The 13,128-nt window shown below is 43.1% G+C and overlaps 1 protein-coding gene across 1 annotated transcript in view; it reads left to right on the top strand.

Moving 5' to 3' along the window:
- The window catches only part of colq (collagen-like tail subunit (single strand of homotrimer) of asymmetric acetylcholinesterase), a 68,921-nt gene that overhangs the window by 30,869 nt on the left and 24,924 nt on the right, over nt 1-13,128 (top strand). Inside the window, 3 exon segments of the mRNA XM_052016628.1 lie at nt 4,806-4,832; nt 5,737-5,781; nt 5,969-6,004. Of these exon segments, the coding sequence (XP_051872588.1) occupies nt 4,806-4,832; nt 5,737-5,781; nt 5,969-6,004 (108 nt within the window).

The raw sequence follows: 13,128 nt of genomic DNA, 5'->3' as shown, positions 1-13,128 counted from the left end.
GACAGTCAGTTGAAGAACACACGTGGCAAAGATTTTCCTGCTCGTGGCCATGGGCTGCTTTGTTACCTGTGGAGCTTTGAATGGAATTAAACATTGCACAATCATCAGTAAGCATCTTCTGTGGAACAGCTTACCTGGAGACTTGGCTATTTCAGAAGGACAAGTCTTCTGCCCTTCTCTCCTGAATTGGCTGGGGCCCATGCAATGCATTCAGCCATTTTTTTCTCAGAGCATGTGGGATGAATTAAATTGTCTAAAGACTGGCTTAGTAGGAAACTGAGATGTATTGTCCATTTGGTACTCCTGGCTGAAGAGCTTTGGAAATGTTTTAGCCTTAGTCTCTTGCTCTTCATTATTGAGTTCTGTCATCATTGATGGGGCTGTTCAGGGAGGCCCTTCTTTTTATTGGTTATTTAATTGTCCACCACATTTCATGGATCAATATAAGATAAGATGAGATATCTTTATTAGTCACATGTACATCAAAACACACAGTGAAATGCATCTTTTGCATAGAGTGTTCTGGGGGCAGCCCGCAAGTGTCGCCACACTTCTGGCACCAACATAGCATGCCCACAACTTCCTAACCCGTACGTCTTTGGAATGTGGGAGGAAACCGGTGCACCCGGAGGAAACTCATGCAGCCACGGGGAGAACGTACAAAATCCTTACAGACAGCGGCCGGAATTGAACCCAGGTCGCTGGCGCTGTAATAGCATTACGCTGCCCACTATGACAGGAGTTTTCATCTGATCCATTGATTGTGGGATCACCTAGCTGTTCTCATAGAATGTTGCATCCACTGTTTAGCATGAATATGAAAAGGCTTCTGCCTTTTGAAGCCAAAAGGCTTATTGTTGCTCCCTGTTGCTCTTTTGTACTCGATGAGCCAAGATTAGTACTGTGTCATGGTAATGAGAGAAAATGACTTCACAGATTGTGATGGAAGATAATTCTGCTGCTGCTGATGGATTCTGGTGCTAATGGATGCCTGATTTTGAGCTGGCAGACCTGTTATGAACCTACCTCACTGAGCTACATATTTTAGAAGTTGTTTCCAGAGTTGAGATGTTACTTGGTCTGTGCTTTGGTCCTTGCTTCCCAGACTTGCATGGACAGTTGCTCCTGGGATATAGAATGGTGAGGATGAGATGAAGTAGATTTTCCCTTGGAGCAACAATTAAACAGCTGGAAGAACTCAGTGGGTCAACCGGCATCTGCAGAGGCAAAGGGATGGTCGATGTCTTGGGTTGAGACCCTTTTACAGGATTGGAGGTTTTCCCCTTCTGTTGCTTTTTTATCACCAGCTGTGAGCCCTGTTCTAATTGTTATACACTTCAGGACCCTGTCAGTAAAGTCTGACATCCTTGCTACCCGCCAGTGCTACCTCCAAATGGTGTTTAACAAGGAAGGGTATTGATTCATATCTTGGCAGAACATGACCGATGATAGTCCGTAGGAGGTTTCCTTGCCCCATGAGGCATTATGGTGATCAGAGGTAATTTTTGAGGACCTTCAGAGCCATTCTCACCTTGCCACCACATTCCATGGGTCAGACAGGCAGCGGAACTGAACACATTCGGGGATCATGAATGAATCATCTGTTGGCCAAAAGGTAGGTATTGGGAGTATGTCTGTGTCAGACTGTGGGATCTGTGGTACCAACTCCTAACTTTGCACGATCGACAGGGCTTTACAGGCCTTTACCATGTCCGAATCCAATGCTTCGGTTGATCCCAGTTAGTCCATTTGTATTATGTTTTGTTGTAGCAGTTTGGAACAACTGAGTTGTTTGCTAGGCCATTTTCCAGGATAATTACATGTCAATCACATTGCTGTGACCAGTCTGAACAGACTTCCTTTCCTAAAGATCAGTGGAAATCCAGGGGAAGACATAAGCTGGAGTCACATCTCACAAAAAGGGTTGTGGTTATGGAAGGTCAATCATGCCAGCCCTGAGCTCTGGACATTACTGCAAGAGTTCCTCAGGGAAGCAACCTTCTTCAGCTGCTTCATCAATGACCCTTCTGACACAAGGTTAGATATGGGGATGTACACCAATGATTGCACAATGTTCAATTCTATTTGCAACTTATCACAAAATGAGCACATTCATGCCTGCAGGTAGCAAGACCTAGACAACAAGGAGTGGTAAGTGGCAAGTAACATTTTCACTTCACAAATGACAATCTCCGACGAGAGAGAATCTAAGTGTTGAATTTCAATGGCATAACCATGGCCATGTTTCCCACTATCAACACCCTCTCCATGTCTCTACTGACAAGAAACATAAAGGACCCATCTGACCTCTGAAGTCTCTCCAACATTTATAGGTGTTGTCTGGATGAGTGCTGCTCCAACAACTCACAAGAAGTGTTACACCATTCAAGACAGAGTAGTCTACTAATTGGTACGCCATCCACCACACCACACATTCAAACATTCACTCCTTCCACCACCATTGCATTATGGCATCTGTGTGTACCATCTACAGATTGCTCTACAGTTATTCTCCCAGGTGATCTCAGTAGCACTAGGCAAGCTCACCAAGCAGGACATTGGAACAGTACTACTTGCAAGTTCCTCTCTAGATTGTGTGACATTCTGACTTGGAAACATATTGCTGCCCCTTCATCACGGCTAGGTTTAAATCCTGGAACTCCCTTTCCAAAAGCACTTTTGTAGACACTTCATTAATTGGAATAGAGGTTTGAGAAGCCAATTCACCATCCCCATCTCAAAGGAAATAAGGAATAGTTGGTGGCATCTCTTCCAGTGAACGAATATTTTAAAGTGGTGAATTAATTGGGATTTTAAGACAATCTGTTTGATTCCGGGCCATTTTTACAGACCCCAGCGTGCTATTCTGGACTATTTAATTAACTGAATTTAAATTTCACAGTGAGTTTATGAGATTTGAACTTGTGTCTCCAGCTCACTACTCCAGACATCCAGATTAATAATCCAGTAATATAAACTGTACACTGCTGCTTCCATTAATGAGCAATAGGGAAGTATATCTCATTTATCTTTCAGTCAGTCAATGTATTTGTCAATGACCTTGCTCGGTTTAGTGTCGTTGCTCCCCAATCCACTCTACAACCTTCCACAGGTGACAAGCAGAAAATCAGCTGGTTTCAGTCTCATAACTATGCAGCATTATATGCTGTTCTTTCGAGACAGGTATGGTAACTCCCAGTAATTTTACATTTAACACATCTAAATGGCATCTCCATGGTGTGGGAATCTATCTATAGTGCATGCAGTGGGAAAAGACGACTTGTTCCTATGGTCAAAATTGAGATCGAGTTGTTTCTATATGTATGGGCAAAGCAGATGCATGCTGATTAAAATATCCCTCTTTACAGGAATTGTAGGTATGGTTAGTCAGAGCACATTCATTGCATCTAATGAGAATGTCATCAATCAGACATTTTCTGATGAGACCAAAATTGGCTTAATAATATCTCAAAACTGCTTTTGTTACCGTCACAATGAAGAATATGATATTATTATTTCTACAAGAGCAGTGGGAAAATACTAAAGTGTTTCTTTTTAAATTTCTTTGGAGGGATTACAGAGTTCTAATCCAAGCGAGTAGCTTACAACTTTCAAATGACTGTGCTGTTTTACTATTTATATAATACAGTTTCAAGTTAGCATGGGGGATGGAGTTGAGTATGTTTGTTTTAGTCCGTTTTTGTGCTGTCGTTGTTGACTCCAGTTGTCAGGGTGCTCTATGTCCTTGAACAATGATAAACCTCACACAAAAAGATTTACGAGCATGAATGAAATTTTGACATTGGGAGTAAAATCTGTCCTGTTACAGTGTTACTGTTCACTTATAATCTCTTCAACTGCAATACTTCATTTGCAGTTTATATTATTATTTTGAAAATCTGAAAATAACCTATTTTCAGAAATGAATGTAATTAGTTTATTTGACCTGCTGATTGTTTCCAGCATTTCTGTTTTTCTTTCAGATTTCCAGCATCTGCAAAGTTAAACATAGCCGTAAGATTCAGGGGAATAGATTTAGGACGGAGATGAGGAGAAACTCCTTTTCCCAGAGAGTAGTGAATTGGTGGAATTCTCTGCCCAGGGAAGCAGTGGAGGCTACTTCATTAAATATATTTAAGACACAGTTGGATAGATTTTTGCATAGTAGGGGAATTAAGGGTTATGGGGAAAAGGCAGGTAGGTGGATCTGATTCCACGGCCAGATCAGCCATGATCTTATTGAATGGTGGAGCAGGCTCGATGGGCCGGATGGCCTCCTCCTGCTCCTATTCCTGATGTAAAACAAAATTGCACAATCTTTTCTGTGCAATAAGGCTGAAGTGATTATTAACAAAAACAAATGCTCAGAAAAAGAAATTGTTCTATTGGAAGAGTTGTACATTGGTTGAGTGTTAAGAGGAAAAAGGGGGAAAGGGGGAAGGAAGAAGGATTCAGTTGGGTAGCTGCAGGAAGATCATTTTCTCTGGTAGAAGTTAGAAAAAGAACTCAGAGCATAATGCTAAAATTGGAGCGAAGTACAGCTTCACAGAAAGACAGTCTAAAAATCTCCCTCACTCTCTCTCACACACACACACACACACACACACACATGACACTAGGGGGATTGGGTCAATGAAAAACTTTTAAGACTAAGATGGCTAAGATTTTGTTGGGTGGATGTCTCAGGAAAATATCTGTGTATCCCAATGCAGACCTGGAAGAAAGCAACCATAAGAAATCACATGAATTCTTCTCCCTTGACTGAAGATAAGATAATTCATTGGATTTTTGTTCTGTTTTTCTAGGGTTTGATGGGACAAAAAGGCGATAAGGTTAGTAAGTTACTAAAGACCCATAAGATGAGATTTATTTATTAGTCACATGTACATTGAAACACACCGTGAAATGCATTTTTTTTTGCGTAGAGTATTCTGGGGGCAGCCCGCAAGTGTCGCCACGCTTCCTGTGCAAATATAGCACGCCCACAACTTCCTAACCCATAAGTCTTTGGAATGTGGGAGGAAACCGGAGCACCCGGAGGAAACCCATGCAGCTTTTAAATTTTTAAAAATTTTTTTTATTTACAGCATGGTAACAGGCCCTTCCGGCCCAACGAGTCTGCGCAGACCATTTTAAACCACCAAATTAACCTACCCATATGTCTTTAGAATGTGGGAGGAAACCGGAGCACCCGGAGGAAACCCACGCAGTCACGGGGAGAATGTACAAACTCCTTACAGGCAGCAGTGGGAATTGAACCCGGGTCGCTGGCGCTTTAGTAGTTTTATGCTAACTGCTACACTACCATGCCCGCTAACCTTATAATTTTATAAAGCTAATCTTATAATACTTCAGATGAATGACTAACTATAATGTATCTGAGCTGAACAGGCTCTGGGCTGTGCAGGAGGACACTATTGCTGATGTGGTCAGAACAGGCTTCCCTTTCTTGGGACAAATATTTCAGGACCCATGTGCTATTTTCTCTAACTACCTCCTGAAGGCAGGGGGGTTTGGGTGAGGACAGAATTTATTAACATGAAGGCTCAGGCTTAAGTCATGGTTTCTTTGGAAGGTGTCTTTTGTGCAGTTGGCATCTTCAGGACCGCTGAGGAGAAAACCATCAAGAAAAGAGGAAGTAAATGTGCATCACTTTCAGGTTATTATTTGTTAGTTATGGTTGTCTTTTCTCTGCAAAGGACAAGTTACAATTCTAACAAAGTATGTTTTTTGCAGGGTGTAATGGGTGAAAAGGGACAACAAGGAATCAAAGGAGAAATGGTAAGAATCATTGTCAAATAATTATATTTGTAAACTATGGGGTTAATTACAGGAATGTTAATTTTTTTTATTTATTATACCTTTATCATACAGTATGGAATGTGATGAGACTTAAGAAATAGAACTGTAAATATTGGAAACTTCTCTGACCAGATGACTGATCCTCTGAATCTCCTTTATAATTCAGGGTGTTATGGGTCTTCCAGGAATACTGGGACAAAAAGTAAGTACTAAGCAAAAAAATGAAAGAGAGAATAGTTTAGCACGGTTCAGTTCAAATTGTCTTTGCTGGTACCATGATTTATATGTGACATGAAAAGAATGAAAAAAGATATAAGATATTTATTTATTAGTCACATGTACATTGAAACACACAGTGAAATGCATCTTTTTGCATTGCTGAGAATGTGCTGGGGGGCAACCTGCAAGTGTCGCCACGCACCCGGCACCAACACAGCACGGCCACAGCTCCTAACCCGTACGTCTTTGGAATGTGGGAGGAAACCGGAGCACCCGGAAGAAACCCACGCAGACACGGAGAGGACGTACAAACTCCTTACAAACAGCGGCAGGAATTGAACCCGGGTCACTGGCACTGTAATAGCGTCATGCTAACTGTTAAACTATTGTGCCGTCCTGCTGCACTACTGTTGTACCTAAGGCCGTAGCATGTAAATGCATCACATCCTGCAAATATAGTGACATAAAGTAGCAGAAACTAACAACTGTGAAGGTGATTGATTAAGATCCAAAATAGAAAATAATAATCAAATGTAAGAGAATAAATGAAGCAAAGGAAACTACAGCATTTATGCATTTTGACTACTGCCAGTAAAGACAATAAGTAATTTCCAAGAAAAATAGAAGCTTGTAAAAGGTGCACAATAATTGTCGAGGTCAGCGTGCCAAAGGCCACATTGTTCCTACTCATTTAATCCTTGTCATATTTTTTCTCTGTGCCATTCTTGTAAGTTTGCTATTGCCAACATAATATTAACTTGCATGGAAAATGACCAAGTTGCAAAGCTAATAAATTATATACATGATGTAGACCTGTTTCCAAATGGGGTCACTACTGTATCCCAGCAAATGTTGTAAAGGGTAAATAAGAAACCGAATAGTGTAAACACCACATCTTGAAGCTTGGCAGATCAAAAGTCATCGTGCAAGCAACAATAAAGTCCACAGATGCTGCAGACAGAGCCTTGACAATCCTGATCTGTTACTTTGTTTCTTCAGGATTAAGATGTCTGCAGAGATATTTTCTTATACATCAGCCCGTGGCAGGTGCTCGTGACGTGTAACCGCTTGCACAGGTTTCCTTGGGCCTAGTACCATTTTCTGGACACAATGTTTATTCTTTAACTGCCTGCTTTGTTTGCTGCACTGTACATAGGTGCTATTTAGCAAGGTGGGTGCTCTTCAGTCCAGTAAGTGTGTACACATTTCCCCTAATTCATTCCTCCAGAGCTGCTGGCATTTTGTCAGTAAATGTGACCTCTCTTTGTCTGCAGTATTCCAGCCTTAATGAATATTGATGACTCTTCAGTGGCTCTGACTTCCTGCAAGATTCCAGCTGTTTAATGCCTCACTATTGATATCCATTCAGATAACTCTGCTCTTGGTTCTGCTGCTTTATTGGCTGGTGTGCTGGGCAGGCACTTCACTGCAGCTCTGGGAAAAGGATAAAATAGGAATTAATCTTCATGCTTGGTTGCTTTTAGTAAATTAAGTTATGTTCAGTTAACACCTCCAAAAGTGCTGCAATAGTCCTTTCTGTGCATATATCATATTGGCATTGATGTGTGGCTAATGAATCTCTTCTGGCTTTGAAAGGTTTTGGTTGGCAGAGAATAATGATTGCACTGTGAAAGCATCTTTATTCTGCATCAACATATACAACCTGTGCCTCTTGTCCCCTCCCACCACCCTCCATACACATAGACAACCTGTGCCCCTCATCCCCTCCCACCCTCCATACACATAGACAACCTGTGCCCCTCATCCCCTCCCACCCTCCATACACATAGACAACCTGTGCACCAAACCCTTTATCACCACCTGTATGTGATGTATTATCTTATGATACTAAAACTGTACTCATCAACACCTTGAGGACAGAGGTCAGGGTGTGTTGCCAAGTTGAAAGACCACCAAATCTCATAGAGTGACTCGCTGAGCATTCACAGAACTTGGTAAAGGGTACTTCAATGAAGCCACTGGTGACAGCATAATACAATATGGTGTTATAAGGAAGGTGCACAAGTAATTTTGACTTGTGGTGACACTGACTTGGTTTTGAGAAGCAATGTTCAGATGACTGTAGGAGAGAGAGGGTGCACAGTGAGGCCTAAATGAGACAGATTTGATTCATCTGCTTGAAATAGGATTGTGGTTGTTGTATGACTGGATAATAAATAAGATTTATCTGATTGTGATGCATGGGAAAGTGAATGGAAACACCCATCTTGATTTGTCTTTCATTAGATTGTACACCATTGGCCTATATAGTTGTCAAGTCGAGTTTATTGTCATATGCACAAGTCCATGTGTGCACAGGTACAATGAAAAACTTACTTGCAGCAGCATCACAGGCGCATAGCATCATATGAGCAGCATTCACAAGAAAAACATAAATGAAATAAATTATATACAATTTTTACAAGAAAGAACACAACTAGAACAAAAAAAAACAAGTCCATTTTAGAGCAATCTGATCATAATGTTGCTGACCTGTGGCGATTAGGGTTTCGCCGTTTGGTTCTGGATATAGTTGATGAAACCACTTCAGCAGCTGCATTTATGGGCAAGTGTGTGGAAACATTGAAAGGAGGACTTTATTTCTTTATCAATGGCTCATAAAGCGAAGAAAACAAAAGCAAAGTTGTCCTTAATGACCAAGCCAGCGGGATCTCCAGAACAGTCAGACCTACCGATGAGATACTGAAGGAGAATCTCAAACATTTTGAGAATCACTTCAACCTATCATGCAAAGAGACTGTGTGGAGACTCAGGTTGTTCGGGAGTTATCCAATGAATAATGAGATGTTTGACATATACTGGATTGCACAGAAGTTGCTGGCTGCAAATTGTAACTTTGAAAATCTGAGGGACTCACTGACTTGGGATAAGGTTACATACAAAATTCGAGAAGAAGGATTGAGGAAAGATCTATTAGGAGAAACGGACTTGGATCTCACAAAGTCTAAGATCTCAGAAATGTCCAAAGTCAGAATTCATGAGTTGCGTAGCAAGCAACTTAAATTTGTCATCCTACAGAAGGAAAGAATAACAACAGTGTAAATGAAAATCAACAAAACTGTAGATTCTGGAAGTTGTGTATAAAACAGAAAATGCTTGAAATATGCAGGAAGTCAGGCAGCTGTTGGAGGAAGAGAAACAGAGTTCATGTTTTAGGTCAAAGTCTCTTCATCAGAACTGGGAAAGAGAGAAAGTTTCAGTTGCAGAGAAGGTGGCAGAGGGATGGGTACTCTTGATGGAAGGCTTCAATGTCAATCACCATGATTAGCACCAGAATTGACTCAGCTGGCCAAGTCCTGAAGAACTGCAGCAGACAATGAATGAGTTGACCTGTGGGATCTTTACCAATCTACCTGTTGCAGATGCAACAATACCTCTCAGCTCCTAAATTCAATTCCCCGATTGATGAAGGACAATACACCGTATGCCTCCACAGAGCCAACCTGTGCAGCTGCTTTGAGCGTCCAATGGACTCAGACCTCACGATCCCTCTGATCCTCCACACTGCCAAGAGTCCTATCATTAATACTATATTCTGCCACCATATTTGACCTACCAAAATGAACCACTTCACAGTTACCTGGGTTGAACTGCATCTGCCACTTCTCAGCCCAACTTTGCATCCTATCTATGTCCCGCTGTAACCTCTGACAGCCCTAACAGCATTGTTATATGCCAAAACAGCATTGGTAGGAGTGACATCACACAGTCCTTGGGGGCGGGAAGGTTCCGCCTTCATATTAAGGACACTCGCTGTTGTGTTCTGTGGCACGACTATCATGCCAGATGTAACAGACTCAGCACAGATCTGCCAGCTCAGAATTGGATATCCATGAGGCACAGGGTAGCAGTAGAAAGGGTTGTATTCTGCATGGAGGTCGGAGACCAGTGGTGTACCTCAGGGATCTGTCCTGGGACCCTTATTCTTTGTGATTTTTATAAACGACCTGGATGAGGAAGTGGAGGGGTGGGTTAGTAAGTTTGCGGATGACACGGAGGTTGGGGGTGTTGCGGATAGTTTGGAGGGCTGTCAGAGGTTACAGAGGGACATAGATAGGATGCAAAGTTGGGCTGAGAAGTGGCAGATGCAGTTCAACCCAGGTAACTGTGAAGTGGTTCATTTTGGTAGGTCAAATATGGTGGCAGAGTATAGTATTAATAGTAGGACTCTTGGCAGTGTGGAGGATCAGAGGGATCTTGGGGTCCGAGTCCATAGGACGCTCAAAGCAGCTGCACAGGTTGACTCTGTGGTTAAGAAGGCATATGGTGTATTGTCCTTCATCAATCGGGGAATTGAATTTAGGAGCTATATAGGACCCCACTTGGAGTACTGTGCTCAGTTCTGGTCGCCTCACTACAGGAAGGATGTGGAAGCCATTAGAAAGGGTGCAGAGGAGATTTACAAGGATGCTGCCTGGATTGCAGAGCATGCCTTATGAAAGCAGGTTGAGGGAATTCGGGCTTTTCTCCTTGGAGCGACGGAGGATGAGGGGGGACCTGATAGAGGTATATAAGATGATGAGAGGCATTGATCGGGTAGATAGTCAGAGACTTTTCCCCGGGGCTGAAATCGTTGCCACAAGAGGACATAGGTTTAAGGTGCTGGGGAGTAGATATAGAAGAGATGTCAGGGGTAAGTTTTTTACTCAGAGAATGGTGAGTGCGTGGAATGAGCTGCCGGCAACGGTGGTGGAGGCGGATACGATAGGGTCTTTTAAGAGACTTTTGGATAGGTACATGGGTTATGGGTAAGCTTAGTAATTTCTAGGGTAGGGACATGTTCGGCACAGCTTTGTGGGCCAAAGGGCCTGAATTGTGCTGTAGGTTTTCTATATTTCTATGTTTCTAAATGTGCACCACCATAACCTCATGACCTGGCATATCCCTCACTCTTTCATCACAATTGAGCCAAGTGATTAAACCTGATTCAATACAGTGTAGAAAGGCACGCTAGTAACAGTACTAGGAATCTAAGAATGAGGTGCCAAACAATTAAAGCTGTAACATGGGGCTACATGCATGCTAAACAGTAAAAGCTGCAACCAGTAGACAGAGCTAGGTGATCTTTCCAGCGACCAGAGAGCGGAGAGTGCCGGAAATTAACGAGGAGCGATTTTTTTTTCTTTCTAGCGTTCGGGATAGCGGCGAGTGACTGCGCAGGCGCGTGACGTCACTCGGCAGCGCGCGGGCGATTTAAAAGTCGGAGGGTTACCTTCAGTTTTTCTTTCCAGTGACCAGAGAGTGGAGAGTGCCAGAAATTAATGAGGAGCAATTTTATTTTTCTTTCTAGCGCTCGGGATAGCGGCGAGTGACTGCGCAGGCGCGTGACGTCACTCGGCAGCGCGCGGGCGATTTAAATAGCAGACCAACATATCTAGTGGGCAGCGTCGGAGCGGGCAGCTGAGTGAGAGGGAGCAGAGTGGATTAGGCTTTGGCTCAACGGGCTTCGGCGAGAGCGGGAAAGAGGCAAGACTAATAGAGAGGGGGTAAGTTATTAGTTTATTTGTTGAACTCAGTGGTATTCAGCAAGATGCATCTGGGGTTGGTCTTATGTTTGGAGTGTCAGATGTGGGGACCCTGGGAGACTACCAGACTCCCCGATAACTACATCTGCGCAAAGGGCACCGAGATGCGGCTCCTCAAGGAACGGATTGAGAGTCTGGAGCTGCAGCTCGATGACCTTCGGTTGGTTAGGGAGAGCGAGCAGGAAATAGATAGGAGTTATAAAGAGTTTGTAGACAGCACCTCTGTGGCGGTCCCCCTCAAAAACCGATATCTCATTTTAGATTCGGTTGGAGAGGATGACCTGATAGAGGAAGACCTCAGCAACCGGGACCTTGGCACCATGCCTGGTACTGTGGTCCAGCGGAGGAAGCGAAATGCAGTGGTTATTGTGGATTCTATAGTAAGGGGTACGGATAGCAGATTCTGTGATAGCAACAATGAGTCTCGGATGGTGTGTTGCCTCCCTGGTGCCAGGGTACGGGATATCACGGACCGGGTCCAGAATATTCTGAGGGGAGAGGGTGAGCAGCCAGAAGTCTTGGTACATGTAGGTACCAATAACATAGGTAGAAAAAGAGAAGAGGTCCTGAAGGAGGAATACAAGGCATTGGGGAGAAGGTTGAGAAGTAGGACCTCAAGGGTAGTAATCTCAGGATTACTACCTGTGCCACGTGTCAATGATAGGAAGAATAGAAAGCTCTGGCAGATGAATGCGTGGCTGAGTGACTGGTGCAGGGGGCAGGGCTTCAGATTTTTGGATAATTGGGACCTTTTTTGGGGGAGGCATGACCTATTCGCTAAGGATGGGTTGGACCTAAACTCCAGAGGTTCCAATATCTTGGCGGGAATGTTTGATTTAGTTGTAGGGGAGGGTTTAAACTGATCTGGCAGGGGGATGGAAACCAGGATGTTAGGTTACAAGATGCTAAGGTAAAGGAGGGAGTTTATAGAAACAAGTCCAATGAGGATGGCAAGAAGGACAGGCAAGTGAGAAGTCAGGATAATTTGCTGAATAATAGAAGTACAACAAGTCAGGATGTTAGGATACAGAATGTTAGGATAGGGGATGAGGTATATAGGAACATGTCTAAGGTAGTATGTAGTGAAGATGGTAAGAAGGATAGACAGGTGGAAAGCCAGGATAATCTGCTGAACAATAGAAGTACAAAAAAATTAATAGCAGATACCGGACTAAACGTACTGTATTTAAATGCACGTAGCATTAGGAATAAGGTAGATGACCTAGTGGCACAACTACAGGTTAATAAATACGACATTGTGGCAATCACCGAGTCATGGCTTTATGATGGATGTGATTGGGAACTGAATGTCCAGGGGTACACAGTGTATAGGAAGGATAGGCGGGTAGGCAGAGGGGGAGGTGTGGCCATGATGGTTAGTAGTGATATAAAATCGATAGAAAGGAAGGATATTGGGTCAGAGGAGGTGGAATCCTTGTGGGTGGAGCTAAGGAATAGCAAGGGTAAAAGGACAATGGTAGCAGTCATATATAGGCCCCCTAATAGCAGTCAGGAAGTGGACAATAAGTTGCAGTTTGAGATAGAAAAAGCATGCCAGCGT

The sequence above is a fragment of the Pristis pectinata genome, chromosome 5, assembly GCF_009764475.1.
Source record: "Pristis pectinata isolate sPriPec2 chromosome 5, sPriPec2.1.pri, whole genome shotgun sequence".
In the NCBI taxonomy this organism is placed as follows: Eukaryota; Metazoa; Chordata; class Chondrichthyes; order Rhinopristiformes; family Pristidae; genus Pristis; species Pristis pectinata.
Note: the sequence above shows the minus strand (reverse complement) of the source record. Positions and strands in the feature narration are given on the sequence as shown.